The sequence below is a fragment of the Hypanus sabinus genome, chromosome 25, assembly GCF_030144855.1.
Source record: "Hypanus sabinus isolate sHypSab1 chromosome 25, sHypSab1.hap1, whole genome shotgun sequence".
NCBI lineage: Eukaryota > Metazoa > Chordata > Chondrichthyes > Myliobatiformes > Dasyatidae > Hypanus > Hypanus sabinus.
Window position 1 is genome coordinate 47,899,992 of NC_082730.1, and position 24,113 is coordinate 47,924,104.

The following is a 24,113-nucleotide window of genomic DNA, read 5'->3' on the forward strand; positions in this document are numbered from 1 at the left end:
TCCCGTTCAGTGTGAATACTGTCAGTTTTCCCTGTGTCCCGTTCAGTGTGAATACTGTCAGTTGTCCCTGTGTCCCGTTCAGTGTAAATACTGTCAGTTGTCCTGTTGTCCCTGTATCCCGTTCAGTGTGAATACTGTCAGTTGTCCCGTTCTCCCTGTGTCCCGTTCAGTGTGAATTCTGTCAGTTGTCCCTCTGTCCCATTCAGTGTGCATAATGTCAGTTGTCCCTGTGTCCCATTCAGTGTGAATACTGTCAGTTGTCCCTGTGTCCCATTCAGTGTAAATACTGTCAGTTGTCCCTGTGTCCGGTTCAGTGTGAATACTGTCAGTTGTCCCTGTGTCCCGTTCAGTGTGAATACTGTCAGTTTTCCCTGTGTCCCGTTCAGTGTGAATACTGTCAGTTGTCCCTGTGTCCCGTTCAGTGTAAATACTGTCAGTTGTCCCTGTGTCCGGTTCTGTGTGAATACTGTCAGTTGTCCCTGTGTCCCGTTCAGTGTGAATACTGTCAGTAGTCCCTGTGTCCCATTCAGTGTGAATTCTGTCAATTGCTCCTGTGTCCCTGTGTCCTATTCAGTATGAATACTGTCAGTTGTCCCTGTGTCCCATTCAGTGTAAATACTGTCAGTTGTCCCATTGTCCCTTTGTCCCTGTGTCCCGTTCAGTGTGAATACTGTCAGTTGTCCCTGTGCCCCGATCAGTGTGAATACTGTCAGTTGTCCGTGTCTATATCAGTGTGAATACTGTCAGTTGTTGCTGTGTCCCGTTCAGTGTGACTTCTGTCAGTTGTCCCTGTGTCCCGTTCACTGTGAATACTGTCAGTTCTCCCTGTGTCCCATTCAGTGTGAATACTGTCAGTTTTCCCTGTGTCCCATTCAGTGTAAATACTGTCAGTTGTCCCATTGTCCCTTTGTCCCTGTGTCCCGTTCAGTGTGAATACTGTCAGTTGTCCCTGTGCCCCGATCAGTGTGAATACTGTCAGTTGTCCGTGTCTATATCAGTGTGAATACTGTCAGTTGTTGCTGTGTCCCGTTCAGTGTGACTTCTGTCAGTTGTCCCTGTGTCCCGTTCAGTGTGAATACTGTCAGTTTTCCCGTTCAGTGTGAATACTGACAGTTGTCCCTGTGTCCCATCCAGTGTGAATACGGTCAGTTGTCCCTGTGTCCCATTCAGAGTGAATACTGTCAGTTGTCCCGTTGTCCCTGTGTCCTGGTCAATGTGAATTCTGTTAGTTGCCCTATGTCCCGTTCATTGTGAATACTATCGGTTGTCCCTGTGTCCCGTTCAGTGTGAATGCTGTCAGTTGTCCCTGTGTCCCGTTCAATGTGAATAATGTCAGTTGTCCCGTTGCCCCTGTGTCCCGTTCAGTGTGAATATTGTCAGTTGTCCCTGTGTCCCATTAAGTGTGAATACTGTCACTTGTCCCTGTGTCCCGTTCACTGTGAATACTGTCAGTTGTCCCTGTGTCCCATTCAGTGTGAATAATGTCAGTTGTCCTTGTGTCCCGTTCTGTGTGAATACTGTCAGTTGTCCTTGTGTCCCATTCAGTGTGAATAATGTCAGTTGTCCCTGTGTCCCGTTCAGTGTGAATACTGTCAGTTGTCCCGTTGTCCCTGTGTCCCGTTCAGTGTGAATAATGTCCGTTGTCTGTGTCCCTGTGTCCCGTTCAGTGTGAATTCTGTCAGTTCTCCCTGTGTCCCATTCAGTGTGAATACTGTCAGTTGTCCCTGTGTCCCGTTCACTGTGAATACTGTCAGTTGTCCCTGTGTCCCGTTCAGTGTAAATACTGTCAGTTGTCCCTGTGTCCGGTTCGGTGTGAATACTGTCAGTTGTCCCTGTGTCCCTTTCAGTGTGAATACTGTCAGTTGTCCCTGTGTCCCGTTCAGTATGAATACTGTCAGTTGTCCCTGTGTCCCGTTCAGTGTGAATACTGTCAGTAGTCCCTGTGTCCCATTCAGTGTGAATTCTGTCAATTCCTCCTGTGTCCCTGTGTCCTCTTCAGTATGAATACTGTCAGTTGTCCCTGTATCCCGTTCAGTGTGAATACTGTCAGTTGTCCCTGTGTCCCGTTCTGTGTGAATTCTGTCAGTTGTTCCTGTGTGCCTGTGTCCTATTCAGTATGAATACTGTCAGTTGTCCCTGTGCCCCGATCAGTGTGAATACTGTCAGTTGTCCCTGTGTCCCGTTCAGTGTGAATTCTGTCAGTTGTTCCTGTGTCCCGTTCAGTGTGAATACAGTCAGTTGTCCCTGTGTCCCATTCAGTGTGAATACTGTCAGTTGTCCCTGTGTCCCATTCACTGTGAATACTGTCAGTTGTCCCTGTGTCCCATTCAGTGTGAATAATGTCAGTTGTCCCTGTGTCCCATTCAGTGTGAATACTGTCAGTTGTCCTTGTGTCCCGTTCAGTGTGAATACTGTCAGTTGTCCCGTTCTCCCTATGTCCCGTTCAGTGTGAATTCTGTCAGTTCTCCCTGTGTCCCATTCAGTGTGAATACTGTCAGTTGTCCTTGTGTCCCGTTCTGTGTGAATACTGTCAGTTGTCCTTGTGTCCCGTTCAGTGTGAATACTGTCAGTTGTCCCTGTGTCCCGTTCAGTGTGAATAATGTCAGTTCTCCCTGTGTCCCTTTCACTATGAATTCTTTCAGTTGTCCCTGTGCCCCGTTCAGTCTGACCACTGTCAGTTATCCCTGTGTCCCATTCAGTGTGAATAATGTCAGTTGTCCGTGTCCCATTCAGTGTGAATACTGTCAGTTGTCCCGTTCTCCCTGTGTCCCGTTCAGTGTGAATTCTGTCAGTTCTCCCTGTGTCCCATTCAGTGTGAATACTGTCAGTTCTCCCTGTGTCCCATTCAGTGTGAATACTGGCAGTTGTCCTTGTGTCCCGTTCTGTGTGAATACTGTCAGTTGTCCCTGTGTCCCGTTCAGTGTGAATTCTGTCAGTTGTCCCAGGGTCCCGTTCAGTGTGAATTCTGTCAGTTCTCCCTGTCTCCCATTCAGTATGAATACTTTTAGTTGTCCCTGTGCCCCTTTCAGTCTGACCACTGTCAGTTGTCCCTGTGTCCCATTCAGTATGAATACTTTCAATTGTCCCTGTGCCCCGTTCAGTCTGACCACTGTCAGTTGTGCCTGTGTCCCTGTGCCATTTTCAGTGTGAATACTGTCAGTTGTCCTGTTTTCCCTGTGCTCCGTTCACTCTGACCTCTGTCAGTTGTCCCTGTGACCCTCTGCCATGTTCAGTGTGAATACTGTCAGTTGTCCCTGTGTCCCGTTCAGTGTGAATTCTGTCAGTTGTTCCTGTGTCCCGTTCAGCGTGAATTCTGTCAGTTGTTCCTGTGTGCCTGTATCCTATTCAGTATGAATACTGTCAGTTGTCCCTGTGTCCCGTTCAGTGTGAATACTGTCAGTTGTCCCGTTGTTCCTGTGTCCCGTTCAGTGTGAATAATGTCCGTTGTCTGTGTCCCTGTGTCCCATTCAGTGTGAATACTGTCAGTTTTCCCGTTCAGTGTGAATACTGACAGTTGTCCCTGTGTCCCATCCAGTGTGAATACGGTCAGTTGTCCCTGTGTCCCATTCAGAGTGAATACTGTCAGTTGTCCCGTTGTCCCTGTGTCCTGGTCAATGTGAATTCTGTTAGTTGCCCTATGTCCCGTTCATTCTGAATACTATCGGTTGTCCCTGTGTCCCGTTCAGTGTGAATGCTGTCAGTTGTCCCTGTGTCCCGTTCAATGTGAATAATGTCAGTTGTCCCGTTGCCCCTGTGTCCCGTTCAGTGTGAATATTGTCAGTTGTCCCTGTGTCCCATTAAGTGTGAATACTGTCACTTGTCCCTGTGTCCCGTTCACTGTGAATACTGTCAGTTGTCCCTGTGTCCCATTCAGTGTGAATAATGTCAGTTGTCCTTGTGTCCCGTTCTGTGTGAATACTGTCAGTTGTCCTTGTGTCCCATTCAGTGTGAATAATGTCAGTTGTCCCTGTGTCCCGTTCAGTGTGAATACTGTCAGTTGTCCCGTTGTCCCTGTGTCCCGTTCAGTGTGAATAATGTCCGTTGTCTGTGTCCCTGTGTCCCGTTCAGTGTGAATTCTGTCAGTTCTCCCTGTGTCCCATTCAGTGTGAATACTGTCAGTTGTCCCTGTGTCCCGTTCACTGTGAATACTGTCAGTTGTCCCTGTGTCCCGTTCAGTGTAAATACTGTCAGTTGTCCCTGTGTCCGGTTCTGTGTGAATACTGTCAGTTGTCCCTGTGTCCCTTTCAGTGTGAATACTGTCAGTTGTCCCTGTGTCCCGTTCAGTATGAATACTGTCAGTTGTCCCTGTGTCCCGTTCAGTGTGAATACTGTCAGTAGTCCCTGTGTCCCATTCAGTGTGAATTCTGTCAATTCCTCCTCTGTCCCTGTGTCCTCTTCAGTATGAATACTGTCAGTTGTCCCTGTATCCCGTTCAGTGTGAATACTGTCAGTTGTCCCTGTGTCCCGTTCTGTGTGAATTCTGTCAGTTGTTCCTGTGTGCCTGTGTCCTATTCAGTATGAATACTGTCAGTTGTCCCTGTGTCCCGTTCAGTGTGAATTCTGTCAGTTGTCCCGTTGTCCCTGTGTCCCGTTCAGTGTGAATAATGTCCGTGTCCCTGTGTCCCGTTCAGTGTGAATACTGTCAGTTGTCCCTGTGTCCCGTTCACTGTGAAGACTGTCAGTTGTCCCTGTGTCCCATTCAGTATGAATACTGTCAATTGTCCCATTGTCCCTGTGTCCCATTCAGTGTGAATCAGTTGTCCCATTGTCCCTGCGTCCCGTTCAGTGTGAATACTGTCGGTTGTCCCTGTGTCCCGTTCAGTGTGAATACTCTTAGTTATCCCTATGTCCTGTTCAGTGTGAATACTGTCAGTTGTCCTGTTGTCCCTGTATCCCGTTCAGTGTGAATACTGTCAGTTGTCCCGTTCTCCCTGTGTCCCGTTCCGTGTGAATTCTGTCAGTTGGCCCTGTGTCCGGTTCAGTGTGAATACTGTCAGTTGTCCCTGTGTCCCGTTCAGTGTGAATACTGTCAGTTTTCCCTGTGTCCCGTTCAGTGTGAATACTGTCAGTTGTCCCTGTGTCCCGTTCAGTGTAAATACTGTCAGTTGTCCTGTTGTCCCTGTATCCCGTTCAGTGTGAATACTGTCAGTTGTCCCGTTCTCCCTGTGTCCCGTTCAGTGTGAATTCTGTCAGTTGTCCCTCTGTCCCATTCAGTGTGCATAATGTCAGTTGTCCCTGTGTCCCATTCAGTGTGAATACTGTCAGTTGTCCCTGTGTCCCATTCAGTGTAAATACTGTCAGTTGTCCCTGTGTCCGGTTCAGTGTGAATACTGTCAGTTGTCCCTGTGTCCCGTTCAGTGTGAATACTGTCAGTTTTCCCTGTGTCCCGTTCAGTGTGAATACTGTCAGTTGTCCCTGTGTCCCGTTCAGTGTAAATACTGTCAGTTGTCCCTGTGTCCGGTTCTGTGTGAATACTGTCAGTTGTCCCTGTGTCCCGTTCAGTGTGAATACTGTCAGTAGTCCCTGTGTCCCATTCAGTGTGAATTCTGTCAATTGCTCCTGTGTCCCTGTGTCCTATTCAGTATGAATACTGTCAGTTGTCCCTGTGTCCCATTCAGTGTAAATACTGTCAGTTGTCCCATTGTCCCTTTGTCCCTGTGTCCCGTTCAGTGTGAATACTGTCAGTTGTCCCTGTGCCCCGATCAGTGTGAATACTGTCAGTTGTCCGTGTCTATATCAGTGTGAATACTGTCAGTTGTTGCTGTGTCCCGTTCAGTGTGACTTCTGTCAGTTGTCCCTGTGTCCCGTTCACTGTGAATACTGTCAGTTTTCCCGTTCAGTGTGAATACTGACAGTTGTCCCTGTGCCCTGTTCAGTGTGAATACTGTCAGTTGTCCCTGTGACCCTATGTCCCATTCAGTCTGAATACTGTCAGTTGTCCCTGTGTCCCATCCAGTGTGAATACGGTCAGTTGTCCCTGTGTCCCATTCAGAGTGAATTTTGTCAGTTGTTCCTGTGTCCCTGTGTCCTATTCAGTATGAATACTGTCAGTTGTCCCTGCGTCCCGTTCAATGTGAATACTGTCAGTTGTCCTGTTGTCCCTGTGTCCCGTTCAATGTGAATTCTGTTAGTTGCCCTATGTCCCGTTCATTGTGAATACTATCGGTTGTCCCTGTGTCCCGTTCAGTGTGAATGCTGTCAGTTGTCCCTGTGTCCCGTTCAATGTGAATAATGTCAGTTGTCCCGTTGCCCCTGTGTCCCGTTCATTGTGAATATTGTCAGTTGTCCCTGTGTCCCATTAGGTGTGAATACTGTCACTTGTCCCTGTGTCCCGTTCACTGTGAATACTGTCAGTTGTCCCTGTGTCCCATTCAGTGTGAATAATGTCAGTTGTCCTTGTGTCCCGTTCTGTGTGAATACTGTCAGTTGTCCTTGTGTCCCATTCAGTGTGAATAATGTCAGTTGTCCCTGTGTCCCGTTCAGTGTGAATACTGTCAGTTGTCCCGTTGTCCCTGTGTCCCGTTCAGTGTGAATAATGTCCGTTGTCTGTGTCCCTGTGTCCCGTTCAGTGTTAATTCTGTCAGTTCTCCCTGTGTCCCATTCAGTGTGAATACTGGCAGTTGTCCTTGTGTCCCGTTCTGTGTGAATACTGTCAGTTGTCCCTGTGTCCCGTTCAGTGTGAATTCTGTCAGTTGTCCCAGGGTCCCGTTCAGTGTGAATTCTGTCAGTTCTCCCTGTCTCCCATTCAGTGTGAATACTGTCAGTTGTCCCTGTGTCCCATTCAGTGTGAATACTGTCAGTTGTCCCTGTGTCCCATTCAGTATGAATACTTTTAGTTGTCCCTGTGCCCCTTTCAGTCTGACCACTGTCAGTTGTCCCTGTGTCCCATTCAGTATGAATACTTTCAATTGTCCCTGTGCCCCGTTCACTCTGACCTCTGTCAGTTGTCCCTGTGACCCTCTGCCATGTTCAGTGTGAATACTGTCAGCTGTCCCTGTGTCCCGTTCAGTGTGAATTCTGTCAGTTGTTCCTGTGTCCCGTTCAGCGTGAATTCTGTCAGTTGTTCCTGTGTGCCTGTATCCTATTCAGTATGAATACTGTCAGTTGTCCCTGTGTCCCGTTCAGTGTGAATACTGTCAGTTGTCCCGTTGTTCCTGTGTCCCGTTCAGTGTGAATAATGTCCGTTGTCTGTGTCCCTGTGTCCCATTCAGTGTGAATACTGTCAGTTGTCCTGTTCTCCCTGTGTCCCGTTCAGTGTGAATTCTGTCAGTTCTCCCTGTGTCCCATTCAGTGTGAATACTGTCAGTTTTCCCTGTGTCCCATTCAGTATGAATACTTTCAGTTGTCCCTGTGCTCCGTTCAGTCTGACCACTGTCAGTTGTCCCTGTGTCCCACTCAGTGTTAATAATGTCAGTTGTCCGTGTCCCGTTCAGTGTGAATACTCTTAGTTGTCCCTATGTCCTGTTCAGTGTGAATACTGTCAATTGTCCCTGTATCCCGTTCAGTGTGAATACTGTCAGTTGTCAATGTGTCCTGTTCTGTGTGAATTCTGTCAGTTGTTCCTGTGTGCCTGTGTCCTATTCAGTATGAATACTGTCAGTTGTCCCTGTGTCCCATTCAGTATGAATACTTTTAGTTGTCCCTGTGCCCCTTACAGTCTGACCACTGTCAGTTGTCCCTGTGTCCCGTTCAGTATGAATACTTTTAGTTGTCCCTATGTCCCGTTCAGTGTGAATACTATCGGTTGTCCCGGTGTCCCGTTCAGTGTGAATACTGTCTGTGGTCACTGTGTCCTGTTCAGTGTGAATACTGTCAGTTGTCCCATTCAGTGTGAATACTGTCAGTTGTCCCTGTGTCCCATTCAGTGTGAATACTGTCAGTTGTCCCTGTTTCCCGTTCACTGTGAATACTGTCAGTTGTCCCTGTGTCCCATTCAGTGTGAATAATGACAGTTGTCCCTGTGTCCCATTCAGTGTGAATACTGTCAGTTGTCCTTGTGTCCCGTTCAGTGTGAATACTATCAGTTGTCCCTGTATCCCGTTCAGTGTGAATACTGTCAGTTGTCCCTGTGTCCCATTCAGTATGAATACTTTTATTGGTCCCTGTGCCCCGTTCAGTTTGACCACTGTCAGTTGTCCCTGTGTCCCGTTCAGTGTGAATACTGTCAGTTGTCCCTGTTTCCCGTTCACTGTGAATACTGTCAGTTGTCCCTGTGTCCCATTCAGTGTGAATAATGACAGTTGTCCCTGTGTCCCGTTCAGTGTGAATACTCTTAGTTGTCCCTATGTCCTGTTCAGTGTGAATACTGTCAGTTGTCCCTGTATCCCGTTCAGTGTGAATACTGTCAGTTGTCAATGTGTCCTGTTCTGTGTGAATTCTGTCAGTTGTTCCTGTGTGCCTGTGTCCTATTCAGTATGAATACTGTCAGTTGTCCCTGTGTCCCATTCAGTATGAATACTTTTAGTTGTCCCTGTGCCCCTTAAATTCTGACCACTGTCAGTTGTCCCTGTGTCCCGTTCAGTATGAATACTTTTAGTTGTCCCTATGTCCCGTTCAGTGTGAATACTATCGGTTGTCCCGGTGTCCCGTTCAGTGTGAATACTGTCTGTGGTCACTGTGTCCTGTTCAGTGTGAATACTGTCAGTTGTCCCATTCGGTGTGAATACTGTCAGTTGTCCCTGTGTCCCATTCAGTGTGAATACTGTCAGTTGTCCCTGTTTCCCGTTCACTGTGAATACTGTCAGTTGTCCCTGTGTCCCATTCAGTGTGAATAATGACAGATGTCCCTGTGTCCCATTCAGTGTGAATACTGTCAGTTGTCCTTGTGTCCCGTTCAGTGTGAATACTATCAGTTGTCCCTGTATCCCGTTCAGTGTGAATACTGTCAGTTGTCCCTGTGTCCCATTCAGTATGAATACTTTTATTGGTCCCTGTGCCCCGTTCAGTCTGACCACTGTCAGTTGTCCGTGTGACCCTGTGCCATGTTCAGTGTGAAGACTGTCAGTTGTCCCATTGTCCCTGTGTCCCGTTCAGTGTGAATACTCTTAGTTGTCCCTATGTCCTGTTCAGTGTGAATACTGTCAGTTGTCCCTGTATCCCGTTCTGTGTGAATACTGTCAGTTGTCCCTGTGTCCCGTTCTGTGTGAATTCTGTCAGTTCTTCCTGTGTGCCTGTGTCCTATTCAGTATGAATACTGTCAGTTGTCCCTGTGTCCCGTTCAGTGTGAATTCTGTCAGTTGTCCCGTTGTCCCTGTGTCCCGTTCAGTGTGAATAATATCCGTTGTCCGTGTCCCTGTGTCCCGTTCAGTGTGAATACTGTCAGTTGTCCCTGTGTCCCGTTCACTGTGAAGACTGTCAGTTGTCCCTGTGTCCCATTCAGTTTGAATACTGTCAATTGTCCCATTGTCCCTGTGTCCCATTCAGTGTGAATCAGTTGTCCCATTGTCCCTGTGTCCCGTTCAGTGTGAATACTGTCGGTTGTCCCTGTGTCCCGTTCAGTGTGAATACTGTCGGTTGTCCCTGTGTCCCGTTCAGTGTGAATACTCTTAGTTATCCCTATGTCCTGTTCAGTGTGAATACTGTCAGTTGTCCTGTTGTCCCTGTATCCCGTTCAGTGTGAATACTGTCAGTTGTCCCGTTCTCCCTGTGTCCCGTTCAGTGTGAATTCTGTCAGTTGTCCCTCTGTCCCATTCAGTGTGCATAATGTCAGTTGTCCCTGTGTCCCATTCAGTGTGAATACTGTCAGTTGTCCCTGTGTCCCATTCTGTGTAAATACTGTCAGTTGTCCCTGTGTCCCGTTCAGTGTGAATACTGTCAGTTTTCCCTGTGTCCCGTTCAGTGTGAATACTGTCAGTTGTCCCTGTGTCCCGTTCAGTGTAAATACTGTCAGTTGTCCCTGTGTCCGGTTCTGTGTGAATACTGTCAGTTGTCCCTGTGTCCCTTTCAGTGTGAATACTGTCAGTTGTCCCTGTGTCCCGTTCAGTGTGAATACTGTCAGTAGTCCCTGTGTCCCATTCAGTGTGAATTCTGTCAATTGCTCCTGTGTCCCTGTGTCCACTTCAGTATGAATACTGTCAGTTGTCCCTGTCTCCCATTCAGTGTGAATACTGTCAGTTGTCCCATTGTCCCTTTGTCCCTGTGTCCCGTTCAGTGTGAATACTGTCAGTTGTCCCTGTGCCCCGATCAGTGTGAATACTGTCAGTTGTCCGTGTCTATATCAGTGTGAATACTGTCAGTTGTTGCTGTGTCCCGTTCAGTGTGACTTCTGTCAGTTGTCCCTGTGTCCCGTTCAATGTGAATTCTGTTAGTTGCCCTATGTCCCGTTCATTGTGAATATTATCGGTTGTCCCTGTGTCCCGTTCAGTGTGAATGCTGTCAGTTGTCCCTGTGTCCCGTTCAATGTGAATAATGTCAGTTGTCCCGTTGCCCCTGTGTCCCGTTCAGTGTGAATATTGTCAGTTGTCCCTGTGTCCCATTAGGTGTGAATACTGTCACTTGTCCCTGTGTCCCGTTCACTGTGAATACTGTCAGTTGTCCCTGTGTCCCATTCAGTGTGAATAATGTCAGTTGTCCTTGTGTCCGTTCTGTGTGAATACTGTCAGTTGTCCTTGTGTCCCATTCAGTGTGAATAATGTCAGTTGTCCCTGTGTCCCGTTCAGTGTGAATACTGTCAGTTGTCCCGTTGTCCCTGTGTCCCGTTCAGTGTGAATAATGTCCGTTGTCTGTGTCCCTGTGTCCCGTTCAGTGTTAATTCTGTCAGTTCTCCCTGTGTCCCATTCAGTGTGAATACTGGCAGTTGTCCTTGTGTCCCGTTCTGTGTGAATACTGTCAGCTGTCCCTGTGTCCCGTTCAGTGTGAATTCTGTCAGTTGTCCCAGGGTCCAGTTCAGTGTGAATTCTGTCAGTTCTCCCTGTCTCCCATTCAGTGTGAATACTGTCAGTTGTCCCTGTGTCCCATTCAGTGTGAATACTGTCAGTTGTCCCTGTGTCCCATTCAGTATGAATACTTTTAGTTGTCCCTGTGCCCCTTTCAGTCTGACCACTGTCAGTTGTCCCTGTATCCCATTCAGTATGAATACTTTCAATTGTCCCTGTGCCCCGTTCAGTCTGACCACTGTCAGTTGTGCCTGTGTCCCTGTGCCATTTTCAGTGTGAATACTGTCAGTTGTCCTGTTTTCCCTGTGCTCCGTTCACTCTGACCTCTGTCAGTTGTCCCTGTGACCCTCTGCCGTGTTCAGTGTGAATACTGTCAGTTGTCCCTGTGTCCCGTTCAGTGTGAATTCTGTCAGTTGTTCCTGTGTCCCGTTCAGCGTGAATTCTGTCAGTTGTTCCTGTGTGCCTGTATCCTATTCAGTATGAATACTGTCAGTTGTCCCTGTGTCCCGTTCAGTGTGAATACTGTCAGTTGTCCCGTTGTTCCTGTGTCCCGTTCAGTGTGAATAATGTCCGTTGTCTGTGTCCCTGTGTCCCGTTCAGTGTGAATACTGTCAGTTGTCCCTGTGTCCCATTCAGTATGAATGCGTTTAGTTATCCCTGTGCCCCGTTCAGTCTGACCACTGTCAGTTGTCCCTGTGTCCCATTCAGTGTGAATACTATTGGTTGTCCCTGTGTCCCGTTCTGTGTGAATACTGTCAGTTGTCCCTGTGCCCCGTTCAGTCTGACCAGTGTCAGTTGTCCCTGTGTCCCATTCAGTGTGAATACTATTGGTTGTCCCTGTGTCCCGTTCAGTGTGAATACTGTCAGTTGTCCCATTCGGTGCAAATACTGTCAGTTGTCCCTTTCTCCCTGTGTCGCGTTCAGTGTGAATACTGTCAGTTGTCCCTTTCTCCCTGTGTCGCGTTCAGTGTGAATACTGTCAGTTGTCCCTGTGTCCCATTCAGTGTGAATACTGTCAGTTGTCCCTTTCTCCCTGTGTCGCGTTCAGTGTGAATACTGTCAGTTGTCCCTGTGTCCCATTCAGTGTGAATAATGACAGTTGTCCCTATGTCCTGTTCAGTGTGAATACTGTCAGTTGTCCCTGTGCCCTGTTCAGTGTGAATACTGTCAGTTGTTCCTGTGTCCCGTTCAGTGTGAATACTGTCAGTTGTCCCTGTGTCCCATTCAGTGTGAATACTGTCAGTTGTCCCTGTGTCCCATTCACTGTGAATACTGTCAGTTGTCCTTGTGTCCCGTTCAGTGTGAATACTGTCAGTTGTCCCGTTCTCCCTATGTCCCGTTCAGTGTGAATTCTGTCAGTTCTCCCTGTGTCCCATTCAGTGTGAATACTGTCAGTTGTCCTTGTGTCCCGTTCTGTGTGAATACTGTCAGTTGTCCCTGTGTCCCGTTCAGTGTGAATAATGTCAGTTGTCCGTGTCCCATTCAGTGTGAATACTGTCAGTTGTCCCGTTCTCCCTGTGTCCCGTTCAGTGTGAATTCTGTCAGTTGTCCCTGTGTCCCATTCAGTGTGAATACTGTCAGTTGTCCCTGTGTCCCATTCAGTATGAATACTTTTAGTTTTCCCTGTGCCCCTTTCAGTCTGACCACTGTCAGTTGTCCCTGTGTCCCGTTCAGTATGACTACTTTCAATTGTCCCTGTGCCCCGTTCAGTCTGACCACTGTCAGTTGTCCCTGTGTCCCTGTGCCATGTTCAGTGTGAATACTGTCAGTTGTCCCATTGTCCCTGTGTCCCGTTCAGTGTGAATACTGTCAGTTGTCCCTGTGTCCCGTTCAGTGTGAATACTGTCAGTTGTCCCTGTGCCCTGTTCAGTGTGAATACTGTCAGTTGTCCCTGTGACCCTATGTCCCATTCAGTCTGAATACTGTCAGTTGTCCCTGTGTCCCATCCAGTGTGAATACGGTCAGTTGTCCCTGTGTCCTGTTCAGTGTGAATACTGTCAGTTTTCCCTTTCAGTGTGAATACTGTCAGTTTTCTCGTTCAGTGTGAATACTGTCAGTTGTCCCTGTGTCCCATTCAGTGTGAATTTTGTCAGTTGTTCCTGTGTCCCTGTGTCCTATTCAGTATGAATACTGTCAGTTGTCCCTGCGTCCCATTCAGTGTGAATACTGTCAGTTGTCCCGTTGTCCCTGCGTCCCATTCAGTGTGAATACTGTCAGTTGTCCCGTTGTCCCTGTGTCCCGTTCAATGTGAATACTGTTAGTTGCCCTATGTCCCGTTCATTGTGAATACTATCGGTTGTCCCTGTGTCCCGTTCAGTGTGAATGCTGTCAGTTGTCCCTGTGTCCCGTTCAATGTGAATAATGTCAGTTGTCCCGTTGCCCCTGTGTCCCGTTCAGTGTGAATATTGTCAGTTGTCCCTGTGTCCCATTCAGTGTGAATACTGTCACTTGACCCTGTGTCCCGTTCACTGTGAATACTGTCAGTTGTCCCTGTGTCCCATTCAGTGTGAATAATGTCAGTTGTCCTTGTGTCCCGTTCTGTGTGAATACTGTCAGTTGTCCTTGTGTCCCATTCAGTGTGAATAATGTCAGTTGTCCCTGTGTCCCATTCAGTGTGAATACTGTCAGTTTTCCCGTTCAGTGTGAATACTGTCAGTTTTCCCGTTCGGTGTGAATACTGTCAGTTTTCTCGTTCAGTGTGAATACTGTCAGTTGTCCCTGTGTCCCATTCAGTGTGAATTTTGTCAGTTGTTCCTGTGTCCCTGTGTCCTATTCAGTATGAATACTGTCAGTTGTCCCTGCATCCCATTCAGTGTGAATACTGTCAGTTGTCCCGTTGTCCCTGTGTCCCGTTCAATGTGAATACTGTTAGTTGCCCTATGTCCCGTTCATTGTGAATACTATCGGTTGTCCCTGTGTCCCGTTCAGTGTGAATGCTGTCAGTTGTCCTTGTGTCCCGTTCAGTGTGAATACTGTCAGTTGTCCCGTTCTCCCTATGTTCCGTTCAGTGTGAATTCTGTCAGTTCTCCCTGTGTCCCATTCAGTGTGAATAATGTCAATTGTCCCTGTGTCCCATTCAGTGTGAATACTGTCAGTTGTCCCTGTGTCCCGTTCAGTGTGAATACTGTCAGTTGTCCCTGTGTCCCATTCAGTATGAATGCGTTTAGTTATCCCTGTGCCCCGTTCAGTCTGACCACTGTCAGTTGTCCCTGTGTCCCATTCAGTGTGAATACTATTGGTTGTCCCTGTGTCCCGTTCTGTGTGAATACTGTCAGTTGTCCCTGTGCCCCGTTCAGTCTGACCAGTGTCAGTTGTCCCTGTGTCCCATTCAGTGTGAATACTATCGGTTGTCCCTGTGTCCCGTTCAGTGTGAATTCTGTCTGTGGTCACTGTGTCCTGTTCAGTGTTAATACTGTCAGTTGTCCCATTCGGTGCGAATACTGTCAGTTGTCCCTTTCTCCCTGTGTCGCGTTCAGTGTGAATACTGTCAGTTGTCCCTGTGTCCCGTTCAGTGTGAATTCTGTCAGTTGTCCCTGTGTCCCGTTCAGTGTGAATACTGTCAGTTGTCCCTGTGTCCCATTCAGTATGAATGCGTTTAGTTATCCCTGTGCCCCGTTCAGTCTGACCACTGTCAGTTGTCCCTGTGTCCCATTCAGTGTGAATACTATTGGTTGTCCCTGTGTCCCGTTCTGTGTGAATACTGTCAGTTGTCCCTGTGCCCCGTTCAGTCTGACCAGTGTCAGTTGTCCCTGTGTCCCATTCAGTGTGAATACTATCGGTTGTCCCTGTGTCCCGTTCAGTGTGAATACTGTCAGTTGTCCCATTCGGTGCAAATACTGTCAGTTGTCCCTTTCTCCCTGTGTCGCGTTCAGTGTGAATACTGTCAGTTGTCCCTTTCTCCCTGTGTCGCGTTCAGTGTGAATACTGTCAGTTGTCCCTGTGTCCCATTCAGTGTGAATACTGTCAGTTGTCCCTTTCTCCCTGTGTCGCGTTCAGTGTGAATACTGTCAGTTGTCCCTGTGTCCCATTCAGTGTGAATAATGACAGTTGTCCCTATGTCCTGTTCAGTGTGAATACTGTCAGTTGTCCCTGTGCCCTGTTCAGTGTGAATACTGTCAGTTGTTCCTGTGTCCCGTTCAGTGTGAATACTGTCAGTTGTCCCTGTGTCCCATTCAGTGTGAATACTGTCAGTTGTCCCTGTGTCCCATTCACTGTGAATACTGTCAGTTGTCACTGTGTCCCGTTCAGTGTTAATACTGTCAGTTGTCCCATTCGGTGCGAATACTGTCAGTTGTCCCTTTCTCCCTGTGTCGCGTTCAGTGTGAATACTGTCAGTTGTCCCTGTGTCCCATTCAGTGTGAATAATGACAGTTGTCCCTATGTCCTGTTCAGTGTGAATACTGTCAGTTGTCCCTGTGCCCTGTTCAGTGTGAATACTGTCAGTTGTTCCTGTGTCCCGTTCAGTGTGAATACTGTCAGTTGTCCCTGTGTCCCATTCAGTGTGAATACTGTCAGTTGTCCCTGTGTCCCATTCACTGTGAATACTGTCAGTTGTCACTGTGTCCTGTTCAGTGTTAATACTGTCAGTTGTCCCATTCGGTGCGAATACTGTCAGTTGTCCCTTTCTCCCTGTGTCGCGTTCAGTGTGAATACTGTCAGTTGTCCCTGTGTTCCGTTCACTGTGAATACTGTCAGTTGTCCCTGTGTCCCGTTCAGTGTGAATACTGTCAGTTGTCCCTGTGTCCCGTTCAGTGTGAATACTGTCAGTTGTCCCTGTGTCCCATTCAGTATGAATGCGTTTAGTTATCCCTGTGCCCCGTTCAGTCTGACCACTGTCAGTTGTCCCTGTGTCCCATTCAGTGTGAATACTATTGGTTGTCCCTGTGTCCCGTTCTGTGTGAATACTGTCAGTTGTCCCTGTGCCCCGTTCAGTCTGACCAGTGTCAGTTGTCCCTGTGTCCCATTCAGTGTGAATACTATCGGTTGTCCCTGTGTCCCGTTCAGTGTGAATACTGTCAGTTGTCCCATTCGGTGCAAATACTGTCAGTTGTCCCTTTCTCCCTGTGTCGCGTTCAGTGTGAATACTGTCAGTTGTCCCTTTCTCCCTGTGTCGCGTTCAGTGTGAATACTGTCAGTTGTCCCTGTGTCCCATTCAGTGTGAATACTGTCAGTTGTCCCTTTCTCCCTGTGTCGCGTTCAGTGTGAATACTGTCAGTTGTCCCTGTGTCCCATTCAGTGTGAATAATGACAGTTGTCCCTATGTCCTGTTCAGTGTGAATACTGTCAGTTGTCCCTGTGCCCTGTTCAGTGTGAATACTGTCAGTTGTTCCTGTGTCCCGTTCAGTGTGAATACTGTCAGTTGTCCCTGTGTCCCATTCAGTGTGAATACTGTCAGTTGTCCCTGTGTCCCATTCACTGTGAATACTGTCAGTTGTCCTTGTGTCCCGTTCAGTGTGAATACTGTCAGTTGTCCCGTTCTCCCTATGTCCCGTTCAGTGTGAATTCTGTCAGTTCTCCCTGTGTCCCATTCAGTGTGAATACTGTCAGTTGTCCTTGTGTCCCGTTCTGTGTGAATACTGTCAGTTGTCCCTGTGTCCCGTTCAGTGTGAATAATGTCAGTTGTCCGTGTCCCATTCAGTGTGAATACTGTCAGTTGTCCCGTTCTCCCTGTGTCCCGTTCAGTGTGAATTCTGTCAGTTGTCCCTGTGTCCCATTCAGTGTGAATACTGTCAGTTGTCCCTGTGTCCCATTCAGTATGAATACTTTTAGTTTTCCCTGTGCCCCTTTCAGTCTGACCACTGTCAGTTGTCCCTGTGTCCCGTTCAGTATGACTACTTTCAATTGTCCCTGTGCCCCGTTCAGTCTGACCACTGTCAGTTGTCCCTGTGTCCCTGTGCCATGTTCAGTGTGAATACTGTCAGTTGTCCTGTTTTCCCTGTGCTCCGTTCACTCTGACCACTGTCAGTTGTCCCTGTGACCCTGTGCCATGTTCTGTGCGTATACTGTCAGTTGTCCCATTGTCCCTGTGTCCCGTTCAGTGTGAATACTGTCAGTTGTTCATGTGTCCCGTTCAGTGTGAATACTGTCAGTTGTCCCTGTGTCCCGTTCAGTGTGAATACTGTCAGTTGTCCCTGTGTCTCGTTCAGTGTGAATACTGTCAGTTGTCCCTGTGTCCCGTTCAGTGTGAATACGGTCATTTGTCCCTGTTTCCCGTTCAGTGTGAATACTGTCAGTTGTCCCATTGTCCCTGTGTCCCGTTCAGTGTGAATACTGTCAGTTGTTCATGTGTCCCGTTCAGTGTGAATACTGTCAGTTGTCCCTTTTCCCGTTCAGTGTGAATACTGTTAGTTGTCCCTGTGCCCCATTCAGTGTGCATACTGTCAGTTGTCCCGTTGTCCCTGTGTCCCGTTCAGCGTGAAATTGTTAGTTGCCTCCGGTATAGGAATATTAAATGGAGTTGGAGATAAACTATTTAAAGAATAAATTGTGTTTTTTGTTGACTGGTCTTGTTTTTTTTTCCTTTACAAATGCAGGTGATTTCTTAACAAAGATTGAAGATGAGGATGAACAGGGCTGGTGCAAAGGACGTCTGGAGAATGGACAGCTGGGCTTGTATCCAGCTAATTATGTAGAAATGGTCTGATTAGGTGGTGTATTTATGGAGCTAGTTGTTGCTACTGTATATACATGGTCTCGGTAATGCTCTTCATGTTCTGAGGTGATATGACAAATAATTTCACTTTGTATCTTTTGTTGGTAGGTTAGTGTCCTTTTGTCACTTGTGTAAATCATGCCTCCATCTGTCAGCTCAAAAGATTGTATCCCTTTAATGTTCAGTGTAAAATACCTATTTAATAAGAAACCTCCTTAACTTCAAGGTGTGCTCTTCTCCCTTCATGAAGTGGCAGACACTTTGTTCTCACCAGTCATTATTAACCCAGTGTCTTCGCTCCTTAAAAATTGTTACACTTATAGATCAAAACCGGGTTAGACCAGTATCAGCCCCTTAACTGACTGTACATCACTCTATTACAGAAATATGCACACACACATGCACACATTTTTCAATGCAAGAGTGGGGAACCTTTAAATTTCCCTCACTTTCTTGCATGTTACATTTAAAAAGATGCTAAATCATGTTGGCTATTAGTGGTTTGATGCTTTAATTTGTTGCTTGTAAGCTTTTTGACTACCACATTTCCAGTTAATTGGAATGTCCATGGTATGAAGAAAGATTTCCACTGATTCTCACTTTTCTGTCCCGGGAGTGAATGTGTTTATCTGTGTGTACTAAATACCCAATCGTCAACCAAGAACTCTGCAGCTTTGATCAGTGAGAGTAGTACTAATTTAAAATATTTCTCTCTGAAACCATTGTTTGAAGATGTTTTAATGTCCCAGTTATTAGCACAATTGTTTATTGCAATGATTTGTAGAAACTGGGCGCTTGAAGTGAGTTCCTATTATTTAAGAGAATACCCCAGTTATGAGTTTATGAACTTGACTTGGAACAACCTCTGGAGAATTAAGTAGACAAATAAATTAAAACTGTGCTAATAACTGGAGAAATGAATGATGTAACGCAATGTTGTTGTTTCCTTTTATTTGCCATACATTAATGTCAGTGTGTTCATGCTGCAGTTGATGAATATTAATCTGAAAGCTCCTCTTACAAATAATCGTGCCACTTTTTACAAGGTAGCCAGTATTGTTTTAGGAAGTGTAGAGCATTAAGTATTGTTGTTAATGGGGTACCATTTTACAGACATGCACTGCAATACAGGCATTTTTTTTCCTAGAAAATATTTTTCATATTTAATCTGACAAATGAAGAACATTATTGGCCATACATTGCGGCTTGAATGCGCAGTTCAGTTAAACATGAACTGTAAGGTGCATAGTACTCAAAAGAAAGAATTTGAAAGTAATCTGTCTTGGTCCAGGATTATTGCAGTTACATGTTTAAGTCAATGCAGGTTTTACTCTGCAAAATTTGCTGGCTTCTGCCACCAGAGGGTGTCCCATATATACGTGGCAGTAAGATGATCGCCCCTTTGGAATAGCAATCATTTCCGTGAACTTCTACATACTCTGTTTGAAAGTTTAGTTTTTACTTCTATGGTTGATGAAAAAGAAAACATCAAGTTTTTGACCCTGAGATCAAATGAAGTATTTTCTGTTTATTAGTGATGGAACAGAGATTTAATTGCAAGTTTAAAGAAAGCCAATATTTGAAAACATTTACCTTCCTTTTTTGGCCCTCCGTCGTGCAAACTGTGTCTAGATTTTTCCTGTGCTACCTGCTTATCAAAACACTGAACACAAATCTTCTGATGAATGAGTTGCTTTTTCTTCTTCTTAGACCCCACAAGTCTCAAATTAATCAGTATAGAAGAGCAAATCAAAACTCTAAACCACCAGGATCTCTTTTTTTGCTGAATTTACAAGGAAAATAGAATGATTGGCATGTGCTCCCCTTATTTCTTCCCTTTTCCTTTGGGGTGGCAAGGTAGTGTAGTGGTTAGCACCAGTGGTTAGCACCAGTGACCAGGTTCAGTTCCTGCTGCTGCTGCTATCAGGAATTTGTACGTTCTTCCTGTGAAATGTGTAAGTTTCCTCTGGATGCTCCAGTTCTCCCTCTTTCCACCCTCTCCCCTTCCACAGTCCAAAGACATGCCAGTTCTGCCATTCTGGCCAAAACTACAGAATTGAGAGCGTGTCAGGAAAGCAATAATTACTTCAGCATTTTATTGGAAGCAAACATCCAAAAGTATATCGCACTCTCCACTTGCTGGAGTGACAATTTCAAACAGTTTTATAAACAATCAAAATAAAGTCTTTCTATTCTAAATGTCACTTGCTGCATAATGGAACCAAGTCTGAAGAGAATCACAAATTGACGCAACTTCCAACTCTTTAGCATTCTATTTCAAGTCAAAAGGGGAAGCTTTTGACATTTAATTTGCAGTTTAGCTTTGTCATATTATTCTTTTTTTTAAGTGTTTGTATGGTACTTAAAGCAAAGGTCTTTGTATGTGGTAATCTTATGAGAGCTGATGTGAAAATGAGCAGCTATAGACCAATTGTCATTAGTCATTACATCACTCTATTTTGAGAAGAGATTCACACTTTAATATGAACATAGTAATCTATAGCATATTACAGACCCTTCAGCCCACTTTGTTGTAACCTACTGTAGAATTTGCCTAGAATTTCCCTACCACATAACCCTCTATTTTTCTAAGCTCCATGTACCTATCTAAGGGTCTTAAAAGACCCTATCATAACCACCTCTACCACCGTTGCTGGCAGTGGACTCCATGCACCCACCAACACTCCAAGATGGTAAAAGATTTGTAGCACAATCTTGAGTTGTAAGCAAATTCTTGGCCTGATGAATCCACTGCTAAACTTTTTGGAAGTACGTTTAGGCTGGAGGATGATATGGGGATGAGGAGGAAAAGGGAAGGACATTTGGGACTTGAGTGCTCTTTTTATAGTATTGGCTCATTTCCCAAAACAATTCCATTAAACATCCACACTTTACATTTATTGCCAAGTTTGTAAATACTTTCCTGTTTTGCTCTCCCTCCACAATTTTAGATTGATTTTGTGTTTGATATCAGACTAGCCACTTACTCATTCCCTGATTCCTCGGCCAAAAGCTAGATTGATGCCAAAATAATCTGTCCTTACATAAATATGTGTCTGCGTGTTTAAATCCATAAGAAAATTCTCTCACTTTTATGCATCGTTTCTCCAGCTTGTTCACTTGCTTGATGTACCCTGACTTCTGTGTGACATCCATCTACGTTTTTAAGTTATTCACCATTATTGAATATGAGAAACAAAGAATATTGCAGATTCACACATGGGTAGAAAACAAGTTATTTGACAGCATTTGCTTTGTTGTTCTGATCACTATATGCACCATATGTTTGTTTGATATACTGACAATTTTGATTTTTTTTACCCCTGTGTCCTTATAAATCGTAGTAAGTTGTTACCTATATGGGCCCATCAAGAGCTCTGCCGTGTTTGGAATTGCCTTAATTATTGGAGTGCTTTACAAATGAGGTTGTGTCGAGAATGAATGTCAGACAGCAAAGGAGAGAAATCAATCTTTGAAACAAGGTAGTTATTGTTCAGTTACTACTGACAGTCACTTGTCAAGTAAAATAAATCGAACTATCCAATAACTTCAAAAACAAATAATATAACAAAGTTAGTGCTTTAAAAATGATAATCCAAATTAAGTAAATTTGACGTGAGGAACATACAGGCTGTGCTGATGTAATGCAAAAGAGGTCTGGTGTTTCAATTCCTTGCTTCTAACCTTTTCAACTTTACACAGATACTTAAAACAATTCGAAACAGCTCCGTGAAAAGTGTATATCCTTTGCTTTTTTGTTCAACAGTATTTCTAGCTCCTATCCATCAATGCCAGTCTGATCCCAGAAGTTAGAAAGCTAACTCTTAGACAGATGCATCTGAATGCTGACTTTTAGTTCTTCATGGCAAAATTCCTGATTTGGTGGTCAAGTCTTATTAGCAAAACAAGCAAGTGACATTTGAGGCATTAAACTAAAAGGTCTTTGCAGTACGTGTGAAGGTGAAGTGATGTGAATTAGCTTTCTGAGGGTAATCTCAGATGTCCTGCAAAAACTCGCCACAGCATTTTCCACCAGATTCTTGCTGTGTAGTACAATTGGCTATGGTGTTATTACTCATTCCCTGAATGGGATTAAATTCTGTCAGTGGTAGTCTCAGGTGTATAACCATAAGTTAAATAGGTTTCAGCTTTTAATAGGGTTTTAAACTCCTAGAGCTGGGAGTTGACTAGAGGAGGTTATGCACTCTTAAAATATATAACTCTATACTTCACTCTAGTTAATACAAAGATACAGCTGGGAAAAAAGATATATATTTAGTAGAGTATTTTGTAACCAAATATATCTATAAAGAATATATTATTTTGAAAAAGGAAGCACTCCTTGCCGAAGCATAAAGTGCAGCTCAACTTGCAGAATGTAGTGCATTTGCATTTCTTCATCAAAATGTATGTGAAACTTAATTTATGGATGTCTGTATATTAGAACGAATGGTCAGAATTATGCAGAGGAACCTTCCGTAGCCCAATGGGTAGCTTATAATTGGGTTACCACTATTTGCCAAGTTCAAAACCAGCAAATCAAAGCAAATTTCTTTCAAGCAGAATGTTTGTGAGTTGTGTCTGGGATTTGCTTGGCTAAGACTAATCTGGTTTGGTCTTAAATGACTTTATACTTATGAACAACATGCAGGTGTAGGGAGTAAGATTTAGGAATTGAATATAAATCCAGATTTATTTATCTATTTTTATTGCATGTTATCACTGGCAGTCTGGTGGCATCAGTAACTTGCAGTGTTTTCCAATAATTCCTACTGCCCATTCTGCTAAAAGCACAAACTGTGCTTAATATAACTTATTCATTAAACTGAGAAGGCAGTGTCAGTGCTTAATAAAGGCCATTTGTGTGTCATTGTAGTGACATGTGGCAGTGCTATATAGGAAATATTGATATATCATTCTGCAAATTCAATTTCAAATACATGTACAAAAGTTGCATATGATGCTATTGTATAATCAGTGCATATGACTCTGTAATTCAACAAGTACCTTGTGATTGTACTGTGTGGCTAGATTTGAGCTGAATCTCCTCTGTATGATCACTATTGTGAATTGAAAGTTCCTTTCCTTTCAAACCAATGTTTACATGATAATTTAGCTATGTTAATACTACTGATGTAGTGCCTGTTTGAACAATACCTGCTGTTAATGTGAACTGTATATGAGTCTGTTTGAGCCATATTCATATTTGGATGGAAACTGTTACCTTGCATATAATTCTGATGTCTCAGCTGAACTCTGCCTTGGTGCCATGTGTACTATGTCGCAGTGGGTGGAGCAGAGAGCCTGTCGGATCGGTGGGAAGAACATTCATGGACTAAGCTGAACTGAGAAGCAATTTATAAATCTCTACTGAAAAAGGTTTGAGTTTGGTATTCTATGATGAACTGGGAACATGAATTTAATTCAAAACGCAGCCATAGTAAGTAAACATTAAAGCAGGATAAAAGGGAATGAGTTGCTTCAGAAAAGTAATCTGCTCAATATTAAATAGGCTTCTATTTCTGTTCAGACTGTTATATACACTATTTTTACCACAGTAGTTGCTGCCTATTCTCTATTGTGGGTGATACATTCTTTGACCAGGGAAGTAAGCTTTCCTACAAATAACAACATCTTTATATGTTACCTTTGTGGTTGCATACACTAATGAGATCTGACTACAGTCAACACTTGCAGCTGCAATGGTGTGAAATGCTTGCATGTCTTCCAGGGCTCTCTAAGCAAAATTCACTGAAACGTTTAATGCATTGTGCAGTTAATCTAGACCCTGGTTCAAATAAGGGTAAATTTCTTCAATAAGCTATTTGTGAATTTAAACAGAAATCTTAACCAAATAGAGGTGGAGCCATGGACAATTGCCGGCCAAGTAATCCATTGTTTTTGAATTCTGAATTTCTGAAACCTTAGCTTCCTTCTCATCCCTTCCCATAAACAAATAGTAGCTATACCACACGGGGGTCAAGTCTTTACTGATTCTGGTAAATCGCTGAGTTCATCCTATGGCAAATTCCAGAATGCTAAAGATCTGAAATGGTGGCATGTGGGATGAGATGATATAGCGGACTCCACAATATTGAGGAAAGTGGTACAAACTAAATCCATGGGAGTATGGATTTGGTTGGAGAAATTCCTTGTGTTGTATGCTCCGCATGGCTAAGAAAGTAGTCACTTTACTGATATTCCCTGAGGACTTCTGGTTTAAAAAAAAATTCAATAAAGAGAATATTTTATTGGTGTCTACAACTTTCTTTATCATCTGCACTGACTTAAATCTTCCTGCCTTCTGTTAGTTTTAGCTTAAATCTAGAAGATTTTGTACTTTATTTTAAACTCGGTGTGATTAGCAGCTGGTCCATAACTTGGTCCATAGTAAGGCCATGAGACCGTATGGTGACTGAAGTTCACATTTTAAGAAATGAGCAATGGATATAGATTTCAGTTTTTGCTCTTAATAGAATTTGATAATTACACTAAATTACTTCCAGGGATAAAGATGTTTGAAGGGAATGCGAGGGAAAATAACATAGATTAAAGTGAAATTGGTAGTTTGAATGCACAGAGTCTGA

The 24,113-nt window shown here is 44.8% G+C and overlaps 1 protein-coding gene across 5 annotated transcripts in view; it reads left to right on the forward strand.

Moving 5' to 3' along the window:
• The window catches only part of pacsin1b (protein kinase C and casein kinase substrate in neurons 1b), a 433,272-nt gene extending 409,495 nt beyond the window's left edge, over window positions 1-23,777 (forward strand). For all 5 annotated transcript variants that reach the window (XM_059950548.1, XM_059950547.1, XM_059950550.1 and 2 more), the window contains one exon: window positions 17,408-23,777. In XM_059950548.1, coding sequence (XP_059806531.1) covers window positions 17,408-17,517 — 110 coding nt within the window. In that variant the 3' untranslated portion in view covers window positions 17,518-23,777. The remainder of the gene's footprint in view (window positions 1-17,407) is intronic.
• Window positions 23,778-24,113: the final 336 nt, after the last annotated feature.